Source organism: Ctenopharyngodon idella, chromosome 3, assembly GCF_019924925.1.
Source record: "Ctenopharyngodon idella isolate HZGC_01 chromosome 3, HZGC01, whole genome shotgun sequence".
NCBI lineage: Eukaryota > Metazoa > Chordata > Actinopteri > Cypriniformes > Xenocyprididae > Ctenopharyngodon > Ctenopharyngodon idella.
In genome coordinates, this window is record NC_067222.1 from 50895123 (window position 1) to 50917949 (window position 22827).

The window sequence follows — 22827 nt, forward strand, 5'->3', positions numbered from 1 at the left end:
GCTGCTCTCACCTGCCAACTTTGGTGGTTTTTGATTGAAGAAACGCCGTATATCCATAGCACTGCCAGACGAGATCGCTCAGCGTTTAAAAAAAAAATTAAAACGTTAAGCAGTAGCGCTATGCTTAGCAAACAACCAAACATTTTTGTGCTCACTATCAACAAACCAATCAAATATGTTTAAAATTCATTTTTAAAAAATCAGACCAAACACATTTTTATTTTTATTCAGGAGTTATGTATATACAAAACAATAACTTTTGATAACAGTAGCCTATTGATAAAAAAAAAAAAATATATATATATATATATATATTGTGCAAATAAGCGAAGACTGGTAGTTGGTGGGACGTAGAGCTGGTGAACAGGTGAAGGGAGACAGCAGGCTCGTCCAGGGCGGGCACTAGTGACTCACAGGGCGGGCCAGGCCCCCAATGCCTGCCCATGGCGCTGGGACTGGTCATTTCTTTTAGTCAAACTACAGTTACCAACATTAATATTTTGATAGCTATTTTATATGTAGTCTTTAGACAAAATAGTCATAATTTTTCTCTTTAGACCAATTCATTTAAGCTTATGAAAAATTTGAATCAAGGTAACAGACTGTATTGGCATTGCACTCTTAGCAGTAGTACTTGTGCAGTTCTACATTCCTCTTTCAGTGGTTCTCAAACTTTCTAGAGTGTCGTACCCCCTGAGGGATTTAACATCCTTCTGTGTACCCACTCTTTTCCACTTAGACTGCAGTTAAACATTTCCATTAAGGGACAATATTTGCCTTCTTAAATTGATTTTTCTAGTGCATTTTTTTTACCTTTTATAAATCCCTTTGTAAAATTAATAATGCCTTAAAATTTTTAAAAAAATTAAATAAATACAATGATAAAAACGAAGTAATACTTTTAAATATTACATTAGCCTCCACTAGGTGGCGGTAAGTCACTGTTTTTATGAGTGAATCACTGAGTCATTCACTCTTTCAGTATTAAAGCAAGCGGCTGTATTTATAAATGGATCATTGATTCATTGACGATTCGTTCAAAGCTGCAGATTTGTTCACGGAACAGCTTGTGTGCTGCTCTGCTGTGGCTTTCGTTGCAAAATAGAGCAAAAATACTGACAATACTGTTTAAAATGTACATCACTTAATATTACCTTTTTGTGTGTTGAACTGTTGTATAAAATCAATATTCAGGATAGTATATATTTGGCAATATTCTTGCTAGTATAATATGATCAACATTAAAAACAGTAACTCGCAGAAGGGTATGTTTTTTTTCTATTGAAGAGAGTTTTAATCTTAAATCTACATGCAGTCTATGTCTATATTTGAATAAAATGTCTTTAATCAAAACATGAGTTTTTAATAATGAAAGCATATGAGGAAAAATAGCCTTTAGTAACAACTGTTTGTCACTGTTCATATGTTCAGACAAAATATCTAGAGGACTGGTCCCCCAGAGTTGCCAGGTTTCTTCCTCCAGTATCTCCATCTCATGGAGTTTTCTTCACTTGCCATGGTTGCATTTGACATAAGATATTTAGTATGTCATATTTATTTTTTGATATATAGCTCTTTTTACAATGCAGATAGTGTCAAAACAGCTTTACTGTGATGACTGGTACATAATTTTGACTGCACAGCAGCTCTTAAGCTGGACAATGACACTATTTTCTTTAAGTAAATTTAGTATTGATTCATTTGGTTATAAAAATCAATAGTTATTAATGTTATTATTCTGACCAGACAGAACACATTGTTTTGGAACAACAAAGGTGTAGTGAAACTGATGATGAACATAACTCAAAATAAATACAAACGGTTTGGATTTGAAGTCAGAAAGCAAGGAGAGTGACTTGATTTCATTGTCCACATATTCTGAAAATGAAGATGAAAAGGAACATGAACATAACAGAAACAATGAAGAGTTGAGGGCCACAACACCAGGTCCAACAAATTTCAGTATAGCAATAAAATTAGAGAGCTGGGAAAAAATAAAGCATGGTTCAAACCAACTCCAGAGACCATGGACAGATGTCCTTTACAAAGAATTTACTGAGATCAGTTCTTGTTGTGTGCTCTGCTTCAAGGACCAACATGCTGAATGCAAAAACAGTCAGGAACGAACTCTGCCTTTCTTTAGAGCGCGTGCCACCTGCACCTTTAAAGGCCGTGCAGCAGTCTATACATTTACAATAAAAAACCCAACAAAATCACAAAAAAATTACTGTATTTGTAGCCTGTAAAGAAGATAATACACATAAAAAAGTGACAAATTCAGACAGGTCAAATATTTATGAAGGGGCAAAATCGCTAAAATCCTTAGACATGGTGTGAGTGATTACCGTTATCAAGCCCTTAGAAAACCACCATCAGAAGAGATTGTAGCAGGCAATATCTCACGATGCTTAACTAAAGATGTGTTAAGGGTGATTTCATTTGGTTCATGAAGTTCTCCCCTTCCTTCAGAATAATGACCACCATCACGAAGAGCTGCTGAAGGTCACCCTCACAATCATCTGTCTGGCTATCCTAAAGTTGTGTACATAAAACAAACCAGTTTCATTGCCTTTTGCTAGAATTACTACAAAATAAACATATTTATACTTTTTCTGAAAAATAAATCAGAATATGCTGATGTTCAACTCACCACAAGGTACTCGTTGATGATGTCTTCAGGACTTTCTCTCAGGAAAAAAGGGCCTACAGGACACTCTTCTCAGGTGAATGTTTTCAGTCTGTGATAAAGCAATTGTGATTATTCAGATTTTTTTTTTTTTAATTAGAAAAATAATCTAATAAGGAATCAGATTATGTGCAGATATGTGACAGCAAAGAATAGGACAATTTTTATTTTTATTTTTTTTTTACAAAACTAAAATAATTTGTATTAATGACTAGCTAGATCTGCAATTAAGAAACATCTGAATTAGTCACTGGTTGCATTTATAATTTAGTCTGAAAATAAAAACACAAAAATGAAAATTTGCTGTTACTCACCTTCTGTCTTTTCCCAAGGGGGAAACACAATTATTACAAAAGATTTTTCTGGAGAAAACATTCCAGGATTTTTCATCAAAAACCTTAATTTCTTTTCGACTGAAGAAAGAAAGACATGAATATCTTGGATGACATGGGGGTGAGTAAATTATCAGGAAATTTTAATTTGAAAGTGAACTAATCCTTTGATGAAGATCTGGTTTGGATAATTTCAAGTCTAAATTTGTTTAAGAGGATAATATGCAAGTCAATAAACAACATGGATTTTACTCATATCCAACATTAGTAATTCATTAACAACTATATCAGTTTTTTTTTTTTTAATAGAAATTACCATATATTTCAAAAGTGTCCTCAGTCATCAAAAAACATTGAAAAGCTTTAGGTCCTAAGGGGAGAAACATTTTTACAGCATTATTAGTGGTCGAAAGTTGTTTGCTAGGTCAATTAATTAGTTGTGCAAATACTACTATTATAATCTACTATTTCTACTAAAATCATGATTTATACTAAAAAAAAAAATCCTAACATCTTTCCCTGGACGAAGCAAAACACCACGTTAGGCAAATGTAACGTTAGCTCACAAAGTCTTTACTTACAGATTTGGATCATCATTTTGGGCAAACATATACATCAAATCAGAGCTAAGATGTCAAAGACAAATAAAAGAAGACAAATATTAATTCAAAAACTTAACTCAATATTATAATGCAGGAATCCCCAGAACCTCGGGCGTTTTCTCCCGCACCACGCGCACTTCCCACCCACAGCATTTCAAATATCTCGCGCTGCATATATGTAATTTAAGTGTTTGTATATAAATAAGTTAATTTAACCTTCAGTATTATTATAGTATTTTTTTCCTCTAGAAAATTTGCCATGTAGCCTAATTAGATAAAGAGATATGAGAAATGATATTTACAATGAATAGCTAAATAACTAATAATATAAAAATATTACAATAAAAAAAATAAACAATCAGTGAATGGATTTAAAAGACTTGGATTAAAAATGTACAATGCAAACATTTATTGATAAACTTCATTTGAACGCTGTGGCAACATCGCGCACAATACAATATAATTACAATGCAATATATATCTTTCCCTCATGATCTCGAGGCCACGACTTTACATCATGTGGCCACGACAAAACTAAGTGAACCGAACATGTCCCCTCCTGGTCACCGTAAGTTAGTAAGGTAGTTGCTGTAGAGTTTATGTTTAGGTATCAGGATTAAGGGATGTAGAATATGGTTGTGCTTTATAAGTACTAATAATAAATAGCCAATATGCAAGTTTATTAATGTAAACAAAGAGTACCGTTGTGAAAATTCACAGCTGTACACAGCAAACTGCTTCAGATTACACAAGGGAGCTTTCTAAATAAAGGACAATCTCAAATATACCAGCGGTGTAAAAATAATCTTGTTTTCGGTTTGAATGAAGATTATTTTTCTTATTTTTCCCCATTGGCAGATAAATGAGCTTGATTGACCAAAACTCACTTAGTTTTGATTTATTTCTTTAGAAATCAAGACAATTCTTTCTACTTATCTTTTTTCTTAATGTAAGAGTTCTTCGATACTTGTGTAACAGAGTTAGTATTTTATTGTGTTTAATTGTGAATTGCTCTGATATCAGCAGCAGTTGTTAAAGACCCCCTGTGGTGAAAATCAAGTTTTTAATGTTGTTTATATGTCTATGTAGTGTTTTTAATATGCTCTAAGACAAACCATGTGCAAATTCATAAGTCAGCACCATTGCTGAGTATTTTATGTTTAAAACTGCAGTAAACCAAAAACCTGCGGTTTGAAATCGGTGGTGTTTGTGACGTCACAGACTACCTTGTAACCAATCAGAACAACGTGCCGGCAGGCTTTAGCATATCATTAACTGTGACCGCTCTGAAACAGGAAAGTCTCGAGAGAAGCCAGGTTATCCTGGTATATTTTCTGTTGATATGAAAAATTGTGTAGATTTATCAATATAGCGAGTCTATTACGATGTTATGATGAACTATAAGCCTTTCTCCACTGACGTTCTGAGTTGTTGAAAGCGTTTGTAATGATACTGATTGTTAGAAGGCAGCTGCCTGACTCTGAGATGAAGAACAGGAACGGTGTGTAACATTAGCAACACATTATTAGCTGTTTGATAATGTAGTCAAGCAAAAGGCTAATTATATTAATTCATATTAATTAATGACAGAACTGTCGCAAGGGCTGTGCCAAGTGTGTGAGCGTATAGGGGCTCGCGCCAAAGTAAAGTGACAGCTGACTTGAAGTAAAGCCAATAAAGTTCATGTTTTTGTCCTTCAAAATATTTTAATACTATAAACATAGCTAAAACAATATTGCTCTGAGCGTGTGACCGTGATTCATGTGCATATTCAGTCAGTGTGTCCTCGCACATCAAGTTCAGAGAGCTAGTCAGTCCATTATAAATTTTAGCCTACCTGATAAGTTCAAGTAAATACGATGGAAGTTCACGCTCATTCAAGGATGTGCATTTGTTTCATGTATGGAGAAGACACGGGTGCCTGCAGGTTTTCATCTTTTTTAAATCTGAAAACTAAAAGCAACGAAACTGTCAAACATCCATTAGCATGTCCACAGAGGAAAACGGCTGAGCTAGTGGAGGCGGGCCTAATTTGCATATCCATAGATCCGTGCATATTAAATGAGACAAGGATTTACAAGCTATTTTAAGGCGTAAAGAATTTTTTTTTCCACTTGAATTTTTTTTAAAATATGTCATTTTGGTGATCAAAGATGAGTTTTAAGGGATAAAATATTTGACCACAGGGGGACTTTAAGTCTTTTCTCCAGTGTGAGCGCTCATGTGGGCTGTAAGGCTTTTTTTCCAACTGAAACTCTTTCCACACTCTTGACAGGTATGAGGCTTTTCTCCAGTGTGAATTATCATGTGGGCTTTAAGGTTTCCTGTCTCATTAAAACTCTTTCCACACTGTTGGCAGGTGTAAGGCTTTTCTCCAGTGTGAGTTCTCATGTGGACTTTAAGGTGTCCTTTTTGACTGAAACTCTTTCCACACTGTTGACAGGTGAATGGGCTCTCTCTAGTGTGATTATTCATGTGGACTATAAGGCCTTCTTTTCGACTGAAACTCTTTCCACACTCTCGACATGTATGATGCTTTTCTCCAGTGTGAGTTCTCATGTGGGCTGTAAGGTTTCCTTTGTCACGGAAACTATTTCCACACTGTTGGCAGGTGTAAGGCTTTTCTCCAGTGTGAATTCTCATGTGGACTTTAAGGCTTGCTTTTCGATTGAAACTCTTTCCACACTGTTGGCAGGTAAATGGGTTCTCTTTAATGTGAATTCTCATGTGGCCTTTAAGGTTTCCTTTTTGTGTGAAACTCTTTCCACATTGTTGGCAGGTGTAAGCCTTCTCTCCAGTGTGAACTCTCATGTGGGCTGTAAGACTTCCTTTTTGACTGAAACTCTTTCCACACTGTTGGCAGGTGAAAGGCTTTTCTCCAGTGTGAATTCTCATGTGAACTTTAAGCATGTCTTTACGTGTGAAACTCTTTCCACACTGTTGGCAGGTGTAAGCCTTCTCTCCGGTGTGAATTCTCAAGTGGACTTGAAGGTTTCTATGTTGATTAAAAGTCTTTCCACACTGTTGGCAGGTTAAATAACTTTTAGTTTCTATCTTTTGAGCTCCTTTTTGTGAGGAAACCTGTTTTGATCTTTCTTTAGTCATCAAATTATAATTTTTTTTCTCTTCTTTTTCATTAAGTTCAAGACTCGCCTCTCTCAGTGCCATCAGGTCTAGGGCAAAAACAGACATAAAACAATTTAGACATTTAAAGCATCAAAACCAACAACATGTATGATCTATACCAGGGGTCTCAATCTTAAATTGTCTGGGGGCCATTGCTGTGATTGACACCTCATAGGAGGGCCATTTTAACATTCAAGCACAAGGAAGCGCAAAATTTCTGAAAAACTACTTACCTTTGGATTATTTCTCATTTACTTCAAATTTCATTACTAAGATATTTTTGCTATACTTAAAAAAAATGTAAACAGCACTGTCTATCATTGTTACATACAATATTAGTTTTTAACAGTTGCAAATATTTTCCTTTACTTTATTTTAGCTTAATTAACATCAAAACTTGCACTGAACAAATGTAATCCCTGAATACATTTTTACACTATTCTATTTCTTGCCAGACACCTGCAGCACTTCTGCTCACACAGTTGTGCCACATTTGCCCAAGATGCCGTTTGAGGATCTGTAACGTTTATTGGTAGCATCGGACATGTTTCGGTAGTTTAAATCGACGTTCGCGACTTCGCTGAGTGCTTTTACTATAATTTAGGCAATCGCGCTCATAATAGAAGCGACGCGGTCACAAAGCACCTGCGATGTGGCGCGCTTGTTTTTCCAGGCGCAGAGTGGGATTTTATTTCTTATCTCCATATAAAAACAACTAGTACTAGTAAAGCTAATGCAAGGAGTAGAAAACTATTTTTCTTTTGCTGAAACGTCCTAGTCATCATGGAAAGCGCAGCTAATGGTTGCATAGCAACGACAAACGCCACGGGAGCGAAAGCGCTTTGGAAAAAAGGATAAAGCGGAGAAAGGAGAAGAAGGCACGGCCACTTATGTGATGCAATATGTGAATGGCCCCTTAATAATAATTTAGCGGGCTGGATTATGTTTTATTTTATAGATAAGTTGTGGGCCAGTTGCAGGGGGGGCCGTAAATGGCCTGCGGGCCGACAGTTTAAGACCACTGATCTATACCCTATCCTATCCTATCCTATCCTATGGGTCAGGGATGGGCAGCTTTGGTACTGGAGGACCACTGTTTTGCAGAGTTAAGTTTTATCCCTAATCAAATACAACTACCTGTAATTTTCAAGCATTCCTGAAGACTTGAGGCTGATTTATACTTCTGCGTCGCGTGTACGCCATAGGTACATAAGCTGTGAGTGCCACACGTAGCTTACGATGTAGCCTGACATGCACCTCTTCGAAAATGTAACAACGCACCAATTCTACGCGGACCGCAAGCGCTATGATTGGTCTGTTAGAACCCCTCCCTTGGGTCAAAAAATTGGTGCAGGGCAATAGGAGAAGAATTTGTAAGCTTCTCTGACAAAGTACATGACAAGCTGCTTCTTCTTTGGCTTTTGCTTTGATACTCAACATGACCGTGGACACTGCCTACCAGTGGTCTGCATGCATGTCAACGCGGACAACGACGCAGAAGTATAAATGAAAACAGATGCATAGCCTACGGTGCAGAGGCTCCGGCATAGGTCCAACACAGAAGTATAAATCAGTCTTTACGATTAAATATTGGGGTTGGGTTAAATTTTGCAGGTTTGTTTGATCAAGGATGGAGCTAAACTCTGCAGAATAGTGTCCCTCCAGGACCAGAGTTGCCCATCCCATCTATAGATCTTATACTCAATACACCAGTGGTTTTCAAACCTGGTCCAAAGGGACACACCACTGTACATTTTAAATGTATCCTTTATTCTGCACATCTGGTTAAGATCATCAGCTTGTTAGAAGATTGCTGACATTGATGGAGGAATTTGCAAACTACAATTCCTGTTCATCAATAAGGTGAGAACAGGACTCGATATAAACCTAAATATACTCGAATTAATTACATTAATTGAAAAGTGCTTTACTATTCAATAAGTAATAGAAGATATTTGTTTGTTGTGTGTAAGCACACACAATAGTAGTAGCCATTCTGTACTTGGTTGTGATCTCACTTCATCCGTACCGCGCCCAAGCCTAATCCAACCGTGCCTTTTCAAGCGGGCCAGGGCACAGAATGGAGCGATCACACTAGTGACATTAGATAGAAAAAGAATGAATGTTTATGAGATGTGTTTTCCTCAGCATAAAACTTACATTTTATGGTTATACTATTGCCTGTAAATGTTATAAAATCATGCACATGTGCATTTTCTGACAACAGGCTCCATTAAACTTCACAGACTTCAGTGAACGAATACCAGTATGAACACGTACATTAAATAGATGGAGCGCAGTTGAATAGAAATTAAACACTAGATGTCCTGTTTCTGGAGATCTACCAGAGATCACATTATTATAGGGAGATGAGAGCGTCTGTATCTCTTACCATTGTAGAAAGCATAACGGCTAACTTAATCACATGCGGCACCTCTCAGCCTATCATGTAATGGCAGTGACATCAGTCACAACATTCCCTAGTCTGGCTTCTCTTAAAAAATACATTTTTATCAAGCTAAAATCTACATGCAGTTCTCAACTAAAGTATTGTTTAGTGTAAAACATGCTGAAGATTGGCAAACAGGCTGTGGATAAATTTAAACGATTAAACTATTTCCCAACAAAAGCTGTTTAATCAGCATAGTGAAGCCTCTCATCCATTGACTTCCATTCAAAAGCAGCCTCTGTGGGGGCGGAGGATTAGCATTAGATGTTATGTTTTCTTGGCTAAAGGTTGCAGGCTTGCCTTCCAGTGGCTTTGGATCTACATTTTCTGCAGAGTTCTGCTGTGTTACAGGCAGGTTTTTTAGCATTAGCAGTTCCTTGCTTATTTGAGGGAAAATGGAGGAAGAAAACGGTGCATAAGGCAAGAGAAGCTGTTATACCTTTTTTTTTTTTTTTTACAAGGTTTCTATAGGTTTCATCAAATCTAATTTAATGCTTTTCAATGCCTTTTTAATGCCAATTTTTTAATGCCATAGATATGTATATATGTCATTAAATGTCGATAGATGACAACTTACAGCAATCAGAAAATCCATCATGTCGTTGTATTAGCAATCTGCCAAGTGTCAGCCCTTTACATTTGTTTGCTTCTCTGTTGCTACCCTTTTGCTCACATAATATATTTTAATACAGCCAATTTCCCAATAAAATTGTTCATCTATATTTTTTCAGTTTTTGTTGTCAGACAATATGAAATGGTGACTGAAACGCGGCCCATTAAGACTACATGCAGGGCTCGACATTAAGCCTTGTCATGTAGACACACGTACATTGGTCACTTGTATTTTATAGTATTTTTTGTGGTGGAAATATAAATTTGTTCTGAAGCAATATCCTTTCAGAATATTGCAGCTTTGACGAATTTAAATCTGCATATTTTTGATTGATTATAACTGCGTTAATGTTATGGGGTTGTTTTAAATATTTTTTGAAAATACAAATATGAAATGTTTGGGGGGAAATTATACTTTTAAAAATGAAACTAAACCACCAGTAGGTGGCGGCAAGTAACCGTCTTATTGAGTGGGTCATTTATTCATTCATTCAAACGATTCATTCAAGAATGAGGCAGTTGTTTATGAATGGGTCATTTAATCTTTGACTCAACCGATTCCTTCAAAACACTTAATCATTCAGTAATGAAAACAAGGCTGAGTGTTGTGCTTTGGTACTGCTGTTTGAAACTATTTTCGCTGCTAAAATAGAACAAAAACAGTCAATGTTCCTTCTAAAATGTAAGTGATTTAATATTAACTACTTGTTAATTGATCTGTTGTATGAAATCAGTGTCATGTTTTTAATCGTGATGGTAGACTGTTTAGGAAAACAGCATTCTTGGTCATGTGATATTGCTTAACTGTATCAAGTTATAAAAACTCCACATTTTGAATTATTACCGCAGTATGTTTAACCGAGTTTCTTTTTGTGTGTGCTTCGGTCATGTTTCCATTTTTCCTCAAGACGGAGCGCAAGCCTCAAAAGCGCAACCTTGTTATCGTCAGTACATTATAAAGCCCATTACTATTGATCGCCACTAACAATAAATGTAATAAAATCAGTCATACTCACTGTTTTTTTTTTTTTTTTTTTTTTTTGTATTGACGTTTTAATCAGGTCCTTGTCCGGTCGTGAAAGTAAAGATGAAAAGCATGAAATGGCTGAAATGCATCTTTACGCACAACTGCTCCAACCCTGATCAGACACATCTGAAGCAGTGAATTAAGATCTTCAGGGGCACTTGATAATTACAGGCAGGTGTGTTCGATCAGGGTTGGATCTGAACCAGAGCTTAGAACCCAGGAGGCGACACTTTGATATTTTTTGTGTAACGCTTACTAGATGGCGCTCTGGTAGCGCGGCCGCCATTATGGGGTGAAAATACTAACTGGACCATAGAATCCTTCTGTCACGAATGTGGCTCCCTCGGCACTTCCTCCGGACTGTCGGAAGGAGCCATCACCGGAATACTGATCAGTTCTCATTTGGACTACGTTTCCCATGGGCCCTCATTCCTGGGACTGATTGCACACACACCTGCATCGCATCACACTTACACTATTTAAGACACACACACACACACACACACATGATCTTGATCACATCTTGATTTGCCTTGGTGATCATTTCTGAGCGTTTTTCTGTGGACTGTTTACCTGTTATCGCTTGGACTGTTTATTCCCTGTGACCCTTTGCTGCCTGCCCTGATCTTAGCCTGTTTCCTGGACTGTGATTGTTTATGTTTATGCCTCTGCCTTTGCCCTGTCTGCTCTGTAAGTCCTTTTAATAAAATAGCTGCAAATGGATCCACATTCTGTCGACCCATCATTACAGAAGACTTCGCCAAACAGCGATCCAGCAGCCCTCATGCAGATTTCATCTGAACTAACTGCCCAGGCCAACCAGCTAGCGGTGCATCAACATCAACTCAACCGCTTGACTACCCTTACCGAAGAGCTGGTGAAAACGCTCCAAGGCCTCCGATTTAGCCCTGCCGACCAGGATTTCTTGCGAAACTTTAAAGAAGTCTTCGAACATCCCGAAGGAGGCAAGAGCGCCGGCGATCAGTTACTTTCTCTCAGCCAAGGTAAACAAACAGCAGCCGAGTATGCACTGAACTTTCACACTCTCGCCGCTCAAACGAACTGGGTTGAGGACACATTAAAACTGCTGTTCCGAAGGGGTCTAACGCTGGAACTACAAGCTGAATTCGCGTGCCGGGATGAGGGAAGTTAGCTCAACGCTTTCATTGAACTGGTCATTCACATTGACAATCTGCTACGCACCTGACGGCGTGTTCGGGTATCCGCCTCAGCCAGTCCCGCTCTGGAACCCATGCAACTCGGCTACACCCCACTACTTCCCGAAGAGAGAGAAAGGAGACGACAACTACACCTGTGTCTCTATTGCAGCCAGGCTGGTCATGTCAAGATTAACTGCCCCGTACGACCTCAGTCTTCCAATCCCAAAGCGGTGCGTTCTCCACATCACTCTAACTATTCCTCCAACTGCTTCAAAATTCCCATTCTGATTACCATTAATGGCCAACGTCTATCCACTCATGCCCTGCTGGATTCTGGAGCCGCTGGGAATTTCATGTCAGATACATTCATCAAAGATCATAACATCTCCCTAACAGACTGTAATTCCCTGTTGACAGTGGAGGCGCTAGATGGGAAGCCCATCGTCGGAGGCAGAGTGGTCCATATCACAGATGAACTCACCTTGCAAGTAGGGACGCTTCACCATGAACTAATCCGCTTCTATGTTATCCACTCACCCAACAACCCTGTGATCCTTGGTCTACCGTGGCTCAGAACCCATAACCCTCACGTTTCCTGGAAAGAAGGCCAGATTGTGCAATGGGGCGCTAACTGCCATGAAAGTTGCTTGAAACAAATCACTCCCCTGCCAGTTCAAGCTGCTGCACTCCACGATTCTGACACTGAAAAACTTAACATACCTGATGAATATGCCGATTTGGCTGTAGCCTTCAGTAAGAACAAATCCACCGAGCTACCTCCTCATCGTCCCGGGGACTGTGCCATCGACCTGTTGCCTGGAACAACACCTCCCAAGAGCAGGATCTTTCCCCTGTCACAACCCGAGTCAGCAGCAATGAAAGCCTACATCGAGGAGGAACTAGCTAAAGGATTTATCCGCCCGTCCACATCACCGGCAGCCTCAGGATTCTTCTTTGTCAAGAAAAAGGACGGCGGGTTAAGACCCTGTATCGATTACCGTGGACTAAATGACATCACCGTCAAGTTCCGGTACCCCTTGCCTCTAGTTCCTCTAGCCCTCAAACAACTCAGGCAGGCCGCATACTTTACCAAGTTGGACCTTCGCTGTGCATACAATCTAATCCGCATCAGAGAAGGGGACAAATGGAAGACAGCCTTTTCCACAACCACTGGTCACTACGAGACCCTCGTCATGCCGTTTGGGCTGGCCAACAGTCCCTCTGTCTTCCAATCTTTCATTAACGACGTCTTCCGTGACATGCTTAATCGCTGGGTTATAGTCTACATAGATGACATCCTCATCTACTCAAACTCTTTCAAGGAACATGTTCAGCACGTACGGGCGGTGCTGCAGAGACTGATTCAACATAAACTATATGCAAAAGCAGAGAAATGTGAGTTCCACCAAACCTCCACCTCCTTTCTGGGTTACGTTATCAGCCGTGAGGGCGTGGCCATGGATGACCGTAAGGTGAGGGCGGTACTGGAATGGCCACAACCCCGCACATTGATAGAATTACAACGGTTCTTGGGGTTTGCCAACTTCTACAGGCGGTTCATACGGAACTTCAGCGGCGTTGCAGCCCCATTAACGTCTATGACCAAGCGGCAGTCCTCATGTCTCATCTGGTCCTCTGAGGCAGTACAGGCTTTCCAAGAACTAAACGAGCGCTTCACCACGGCACCCATCCTCCGACATCCAGACCCCGAACTCCCTTTCATTGTAGAGGTGGACGCCTCCAGCACGGGCATAGGGGCCGTTCTTTCCCAGTGCCAAGGTAACCCAGAGAAAATGTACCCCTGTGCCTTTTATTCAAGGAAAATGTCGGCGGCAGAACGTAATTACGATGTGGGCAATCGGGAATTACTGGCTATGAAGGCAGCTCTGGAGGAGTGGTGGCACTGGCTGGAGGGAGCTAAACATCTGTTCACCATTCTCACTGACCATAAGAACCTGGAATACCTGCGTTCAGCCAAACGTCTAAGCCCACGGCAAGCTAGATGGGCCCTGTTCTTCACGCGCTTCCAGTTCTCGGTAACTTACAGACCAGGCTCTAAAAACACCAAGGCGGACGCACTATCACGACAGCACGAGGAGGTGGAACGGACAGAGAACACAGAGAACATAATCCCCGACACCTTACTGCTCACTCCAGTTCAATGGGACATTATCACCGAGATCACACACGCCAACGAACAGACCACTCCTCCTTCAACATGCGCACCGGACCGCACCGGGGGTGTGGGGCGCGCTCTGTCACGAATGTGCTGCTCACTCCCTTGAGGCTATCTGAGTGTTTTACTCATATAGTAGTTGTAGTTACTAAGAAATTACTGTAACCTAATTACTTTTCCCTTGAAAAAGTAAAGTAAGGGATTACTCCTATGTTTTCTTCTGATGTTATTGAACTAAATATGGTGTTTAGACTGTAGAACAATTGTATATAATACAATAGTGGATTTAACATAAAAATTAGGGCTTTCAATAGATAATTTTTTAAGCGTGAAAGAAGACTTAAAATACTCTGTCAGTGTTGCACATACAATTAAGAGTTATACACCATTTTAATCTGTGAAATATCTTCTTTTATTTGTGTACACTCACAGTAAAAACAAAATGTTTTGCTTTTTGTAAAATAAAGAAAACAAACATGATGCGTGATCTGTCGTCTCCCCCTGAACGAAGTCTAATCTGATAGTTCTCAGAAAATGAAGTGTAACTTAGTGAATATTAATCACATTAAAATTAGACTTATGTCTAAAGAAATGTTGAAATGTCAGGTTTTAAATCGTGTAAGTCAAATTGAAACAAAAATTCTCTGTTTATGTAATCTGTATGAAAAGAGAGCCATGTCAGATGCCCGTGATTCAGCTCATTATCCGCCAATGCGGCCACGCCCACGGAACGAGCACTATTCAGATGCAAATTCTGAGGCAATACATGAATACATCGTCGCAAACGTGTATTTATTGTCTTCAAAAGTGTTTATCTGCATGTTATAGCCATGGTTAGTGATCTCTGGAAGCCTCTGTTAGTTCCTGGAATGTCACATGATATGCCTCTGTTCTTTACTGAGATATTTGTGGACTAAAAGTGTACAGAGCACCCTCCTAAATTGAAAACACAGTATCCAGCGCTCACAGTGATGACAATAAATATAGAATAAATATTACTCCTCTGTATATAAAATTGACATAAACATATGAGAATCCATCAATATTTCTCCAAATGTGCATGCTTTTAAGCATATTAAGAAACTACGGTCAATATAAGATTTTAAGAGTAAAACAGAGGTCAAAATTTAAGGCTTGAGTCTTAGTTCTTTTTAATGATGTATAGTTTGTCAACTACACATTAACATTTAGGCTATATTATATAACAAATATAGTAGCCTATATGAAATGCCATAGAGGTAGGAATGTTCACACGCTTTGCATCACCTCGCAGAGCTTGCTCACACAGCTGAGCCACATTTGTTCAAGATGCCGTTTGATGCGCATCGGACACGCTTCGGTGGTTTAAATCGACGCTCGCAACTTGCACAAGTGCTTTTACTGTAATTTAAGCAAGTGCGCTCAAAGAAGCGACGCGGTCATTTTTCCAGGCGCACCTATGCCGCGGCGAGATGAAAACATCTCAACTTTTCATGTGACAAGGACCAACCGATGAGCTTTGGCCTTTCCTTAACAACATCGAAAGCTCAGCCGAACAGCTGATCATATCTGTAAAGGGCGGGTTTTTATTTCTCATCTCCATAAATATATATAGTAGTAGAGCTAATGCAAGGACAAGAAATCAGTTTTTCTTTTGCTGAAACTTTGTTATCGTGGAGAGCGCAGTTCATGGTTCCATAGCAACGACAGACGCCATGGCAGCGCAAGCGCTTTGAAAAGAAGGAGAAAGCGGCACGGCCGCTCATGTGATGCGATATCTGTGAATGGCCTCTTAGAACAGCGACTTTTTCTTTGCATGTGGAATATGGTATGAGACAACTAGAGAATAATAATAAAAATAATAATAATTTAGCGGCCCGGATTATGTTTTATTTTTTAGATCAGTTGCGGGACGGGTGAAGGGGGAGAGCGGGCCGTAAATGGCCCGCGGGCCGGCAGTTTGAGACCACTGTTTTAAAGTATATTAAAATAGAAAACCATTATTTAGTTAGAGACTTGAGACTTCTTTTAAAAACATTAGTAATGCGTCCAATCTTTTGACTGGTACTGTAATTTAACTTAGGCCTATACAAAATTTTCTTCACATGATGTGCAATAATACGTGCATGAGATCACAAAAATCATGTATTTTTGTCAAGAGTGGACATTAATCCTGTTATCAGCATGATCACAGAGGGTTTTTTCACACATCCTACCTGACTGAAAGAGCTCATTATTATGCAGGTCATTATGTGAATCTTTTGTCCTCTCAGGTGTGAATCACAGCATTATTCTCCACGCATACTGTGTTTCTTGACAAAAAGTGTCTTACAAAATGTAAATCAATATATTGTTTTATATGAACGAGTAGGCAGGATAATTTTTACATCATTTTGAAGCAAAAACTCTAGTCTACAACCTCCAATACCCAGAAATCTTGTGAACACAGATTTAATATATATTTTTTGGCCTTATTTCAGTGACTTAAGTTTTTTGTTTTTTTCCAACGGTAATAAACGGTATTCCTTCAAAAAAACAAACATGTACATTCATGCTCCTCACATATTATTGTAGCCTAGTTTGTGCTGAATACAGTGTAATGACACTTTTGTCATTAATATGTTTAGGAACTGAAAAAAGCACAAATGTCAGGGCATGTCAAAACTTCTCCAGGGCCCCAAAAATCCTCAGACCCCAGAGGGTTAATCGCGATTAATCTCACACTTATTGTGAAATTAAGCATACATCAGATTTAAGTGCGAGTCTCACAAAACTGTATTTTTCAGCTTTTTAAGGTAAATTTAGGTCTTTTCAAAAAGAGGACACTTGCAGACTCCAAAAGGACACCAAATAACCAAATGCTATGAGTCCAAACAATTCATACATTTATGTACACCAAAGCAAACACACACAAAAAACACAGCAAAAAAACTTTTTGAGAATTCACAGTGTATAGTGTGCAACAGCAAAGAGCTTGTTTGCATTTTAGACAAGTCAAGTTGCGATACTGAACAGGACCACATGGAGATAACAAAAAAACCTAAACCAACTGCCTTGGCCTGCACACAGCAACATTTACAGGACAAATCCAAACATTGTCCTGAATGTGTGTGAAAACAATATGAATGTACTGAAATGTGTCTGTGCATAAAGACAACGTGAGATCAGTGCGCCGAGAGAGCTCATGATCGCAATCCTCATCAATCAAAACTTTCATAGCAAGAAGCTGGTTTGCTTTATCTAGCCGATAAACATAGTTTTTATATCATCTCCCCATACAGCGGTGCAATGTTTCGAAGTTCCGTTCAGACAGGAACAGCACGATGCGGGAGGGTTCGCGCTCTTCAGATACAATGACAGACTTTGTGTTTTAAAGTGAAACAGACACTGAAATGAATAATTCTCCCTGCCATCTCTGATATAATCAGCATGGGCTTTAAGATCATCTAACTGCATGACGTAAAATTATGATAATGACGCAATTTCACATGCTTCAGTAATTTATTTGTGTTAAATGCGTTATTTTAATGCATTAAAAATTTTGAATTAATAACGCATGCATTAACGTTGACAGCCCTAATCAAAATGTAAAGTCTATGTGTCCTTTTCACTTTAAATACTTTGGCGAGTTAATAAGAATAATAAAAATAATAGTTATTAGCATGAACATTACTAGTATATTGGTGTATATTTATTAGTACTTAAAAAGCTCATAATAATGCCTTATTCTGCAAGACCTTATTGACCTTATTCCTGACTAGCCTACTGCGTTTTGAATTATGGGTTCCACTTCCGGTTTGGGGAACTTCCATTCAAAAAGACTGAAACTAATCGTTTCAAATCATAAGGTTGCCCTACAAATAAAGCTTATCCGTCAGTTTGATTGAATGAGCTGTCAATTTTTCTTTCATGTTTTATTTTCAGACATCATGAGAATTACGTAACGCTTGGTATTTTAACGTAACATGTTATAACAAGAATATCTATGGCATAAGCTCTTTTCAGCCGCTGGTTTCTATCCTCGTGATTATTTTATTTTGTCCCTTTGCATACCGCTGTAATAGTATGAAAAAAGACAACATATACTGCACATTTGTGGTCTGTTCTCCCGAAATAATTTACGATATATCCCATTAATAATTCACTGAAACACACGAAAAATTTCCCCTTTTTTTTTCTCCTCAAAGCCTCATGTCTCTTTCCAGGTTTGTTTTCACAGGTAAATACAATTTATTAAAATGGAAATCACTTTGAAATAGTCTCACTCAATGCTGAAGTTCATGAACATTTTTATTAAGGAACGTATATTACATTATGCAGATATATATCGCTATAGTTTAGGGCTGTGTATTGCCAAGAATCTGGCGATACGATACGTATCACGATACAGGGGTTACGATACGATATATTACGATACTGTAAGAAAGGCAATATATTGCAATATTTCTTATTTTTTTTTAGAAAGAGGATCTAATTTGAGAAAAAACGGTCATAAAAAACACACCACCATATGCATAAAACAACTTTATTTTATTTAGTCAATACAGTATCCTTTGCATTTATATCACTAATCACTATTTTGTGCAATCTAAGGGAAAAATAGTAAAGTGACTGCAGGAATTTTTAGGTGTAACAGTTATATGTTTTAAAAGTTCACAGTATAGCAGTTTTTAATTTCTAAACTATTTAACAACTAGTGCATAGTCCATTTCATGAATGTCTGTTTGTTTTATATTTAATACTGTAAAGCTGCTTGCTTTAAAGCAGCCTATTGTATAAAGTGCTATTTAAATAAACGTGCCTTCACTGAAGTGCTGAACAGAGCTGGTGAAACCATATCCACATTGCTATGATCAGATGCTTTCTGCTGTCACCGCTGTCATTTCTGTTGTGTGTTTATTTTGTTATTGAGAGGAAAAAGTGCAGTAACGTTACATATTCTATCGAACCCCTTTCTCAGCAGCACGGATGGCATCGGGATATTAAGTAAGCTCTGAGATTCAATGCGTTTCCCGAGTTTTGGATTATATAACATGGCCTATTTTGCAAACAACCGACTCTAGTCGATCTCCTTAGTGGTTTCTTTATAGTTGAAGCCAAAATGAGTCCACACACTTCCGCTCTGTATACCGCAGCAGGAGCAGAATAATTCTATTGTCTTGTGAGCTGGGTTTGCTAATGCTAACGCTATTAATGCACCTCGCGCTTCTCCGGCTACGCGTCAGTTTACGTTCTGAGATAACGCTGACATCTAGCGGTTGGGTTTTATACAGTCTGTGGTTTAAACTGAACACAAAGCCACAAATCTTGGATGTTAATAAATAATTAAATAAATATCGATACAGTGTTTTTGAGAATCGATACAGTATTGCCAAACATAGTATCGTGATATTCACGTGTATCGATATTTTCTTACACCCCTACTATAGTTATATTTAACCCGTCCATTATTGCTGTGGAAAGAATTGTGCTTTTTCATGGTCTGTTGAAAGTACCTGATGCTTTTACACTTTTAAATGTCCTTTTATTGTTCGTTGGTTGAAGGGTGAGTAGAATTATGTCATCTCATTGTACCCAGTTTTAAAATAAAACGCATTACTGCGTTCATAGAGCAAGCCTTTCACTGACTGTTTACAGCTTAACAGAAGTTACTCACATAATTTGCGCAAAGCATCATGGGGCGTTGGAATAAGGTGGATTGTACATCCTTAATACTACCCAATACTTAAACTTTACTACTTTAAATATTAATAAGCAGTAATCAGGAGTTTACTGAGGCAAAAGTCCTCATTAATAATGAGAATTGGACCCTAAATTTAAGTGTGCCAGAATAATTTAAGAATTTTTATATTATTTATTTGAAAGAATTAAAAGAGGTGTTTCATGTTTATCCTTGTATCATTTATTAACTCGTCGAGGTTGATATAAGACTTAAAGTAATAAGTAATTAAATACTTTTTGGAATCATTTGTACAGTAATCTAATTACACTATTGAAGATGAAATTAGTAATTCATTACTTTTTTAGAGTAACTTACCCAACACTGTTAAAAGTTCATAAATGCAAACAATTGATCTATGATTTGAGACCCTGGACCACAAAACCAGTCATAAGGGTCACTTTTTTGAAATTAAGATTTATACATCATCTGAAAGTTGAATAAATATGCTTTCTTGATGTATGGTTTGTTAGGATAGGATACAAGCATTTGAAATCCTGGAGGGTGCAAATAAATCTAAATATATACCTGAAGGCATTTTTAGTGACAAACACAAAAGTAAAACCTCATAACTCCAAAACTATAGCAAGGAGAGTCAAATGGTAGGTACTGTTTGATAGAACACTTTTACTTAAAAAAAAAAAAAAAAAAAAAAAAAAAATATATATATATATATATATATATATAAAAAATTACATTAAATGGGACATTCTCATGCTGAGAAACTGCTGAGAAAATTCAAATATATATATTTTTCTTATAATTTTACATATGCTTTTATTAGACAGGCAATAATTAATGAAGGAAATAAGAAAGGAGGAAAATTATTTTTTTTGATGAAGCTCTGCTACACGTGAGGTGCATCTGGATCAAATTTTGTGGTGATAGCATTAAGTAAGCAAAAGTTACAGCATTTGGAACCAAGTGAGCCTGTTTGTTTAGCACCTACAGTTAGGGCCTGTGCGCTGTTTTTGTTGTAAACTCAATTTGTGCAGAGGGTGAAAATAACACAACAGGAGCATGTTGGAGGCTTGATCTGAACGTGTAAAGTCTCTGATTTTGTATGCAAATATAATTATTGTGTTATCTACTTGGTTTCAGTTACTATTGGCTTTTAAAGAGAGACATGCAAACAGGAGTACTTAGCATACATTCCTTACAAAAATACATTTATATATTTACGGTAGAAAATTTACAAAATATCTTCATGTAACATGATCTTTACTTAATATCCTAATGCTTTTTGGCATAAAAGAACAATTTATAATTTTGACCCATACAGTGTATTTTTGGCTATTTCTACAAACATACCCATGCGACTTACAACTGGTTTTGTGGTCCAGGATCATATTTAATGGAAAAATTGAAGGTTAAGGTGATGTAGTTACACATTACTACATGTAGGCTCAACAGTAATGAGTTAATAATGCTTAATTACAAGTAACCAAACCCTAACTCTAGTTCTACATTAAGTCCACTTGAAGGAGTGAATGAACCGACTGAGTGAATTCAGACACTTTTCTGTAAGATTATATTTCTGTATATTCTCTATTTCTGTAGATCTGGACATTTTAATAATGATCAAATGACTGAGTTCAACTGTGAGAATAAAACCAACCTGTTTGTTCCTCAGTATCTTCATGTTTCACACTGAATGTTTCTTCAATCTTTATATCTTCAGACTCATCTTTAATAAACTCCATCTTTATGTCTTCAGTCTCCTCTTTAATAAACACCATCTTTATATCTTCACTCTCTTCCTCTTTAATAAACTCCATCTTTAAGAAGAGAATAATTTAACAGAGTTAATGGTCTTACATGATTTAAAAAAAAAAAAATGCAAATTAGTAAACTTCATATTCAGGCATTTATGACTGATGAAAACTATGGAAGCATATGTGTAGCAGAATTCAATTTGCAATGCAATATGTAAAATGGCAATGCATTTCTGTATTTAAATTTTCCATACCATATATGCAATGTTTGGAGCAAAATGATAATTCAAATTCAATAATATAATTTACATTTGCCATTTCCTACACTACATTTAACATATATTTTAATGCTTTATAAGTTGCAAAATTAAAATGTATTACAGGAATGATTATATATTTTTAACACGGTCAAGCAAAAATTGTAGCAAAATGATCATTTAAATATTATTTTTCTTAATTGCATTTACACTCACAGTGCAATTGCATTTTCATTAAATGTCCCGCAATGAATGTAGCAAAATTCAATGTGGATTTGAAAATGCATTTCAAGCCGATCACATCCCTGCCCTGCCCTGTCAATCATAGCATTAAGGCGGGGCCAGGTGTGAAACATGGTGGCAGCATTGCTATTAAGAGCGAGGCATAAACTGGCAGATGAAGCTGATTAAGAACAGAGAAATGTGAATATTCCTGCAGATTATGGGCTTCTGTCAGTCGAAGAACCAGTACGTTATTAGAAGCGTAGATATTTATGGTTAGGGCGTCTCACAGAGAACGTGCCTGATGCTCGTGAGGTGAGCACACTCTCGCAGCTCGAAGTCCTGAAACAGACGCGTCGAATGAGCGGTGCTTTACAACAGGCTTTATAACTCTGGTCATGCCTAAACCCATCTTTCACACAAAGCACTTTGGTCTGATGTGAGCAGGTGCTGGTGGTGTGATGATGTGGAGGATATTTTCTTGGCACACTTTGGGCCCTTTAGTACCAATGGACCATATGCACAGAGCATTCTTTAGAACTTCCGCAATAATATAAACCAGTTGGAAAACTTACCGTGAAATGTCACTTGTTGGTGTGTCGGTATCTTTAATGTCCTGTGGTAGCTTTAACAGATTTAATAGTGTAATACTTAGTTTATAATCAGAATATAGTCCCTTAAGTACTCAGGCTTAGTGTTAATTTAGTTATTCAAATATAACATTAAACAGACACATCCCTCAGTGTTCCTCCTAAGCAAAATTCA

General features: G+C 37.7%; 2 protein-coding genes across 2 annotated transcripts in view; both read right to left on the reverse strand.

Moving 5' to 3' along the window:
- The window catches only part of LOC127508724 (NACHT, LRR and PYD domains-containing protein 12-like), a 506035-nt gene that overhangs the window by 152938 nt on the left and 330270 nt on the right, over positions 1–22827 (reverse strand). The gene's annotated exons all lie outside the window — the stretch shown is intronic.
- On the reverse strand, positions 211–21645 carry LOC127508856 (gastrula zinc finger protein XlCGF8.2DB-like). The gene is made up of 3 exons (XM_051887317.1): positions 21487–21645; positions 2651–6793; positions 211–2532 (listed from the first exon to the last, which is right to left on the reverse strand). The coding sequence occupies exons 1-2, from the start codon at positions 21605–21607 to the stop codon at positions 5814–5816; spliced, it is 1101 nt and encodes a 366-aa protein (XP_051743277.1). The 5' UTR covers positions 21608–21645; the 3' UTR covers positions 211–2532; positions 2651–5813.

What these genes read in the sequence shown, in the direction of transcription:
- LOC127508856 (XM_051887317.1), bottom strand. Translation starts at nt 21,607, where the DNA reads ATGGTGTTTATTAAAGAGGAGACTGAAGACATAAAGATGGAGTTTATT. An exon ending in AGATACTGAGGAACAAACAG is followed by an intron (nt 6,794 to 21,486) that starts GTTGGTTTTATT and finishes TTTTTGCCCTAG; the next exon opens with ACCTGATGGCACTGAGAGAG.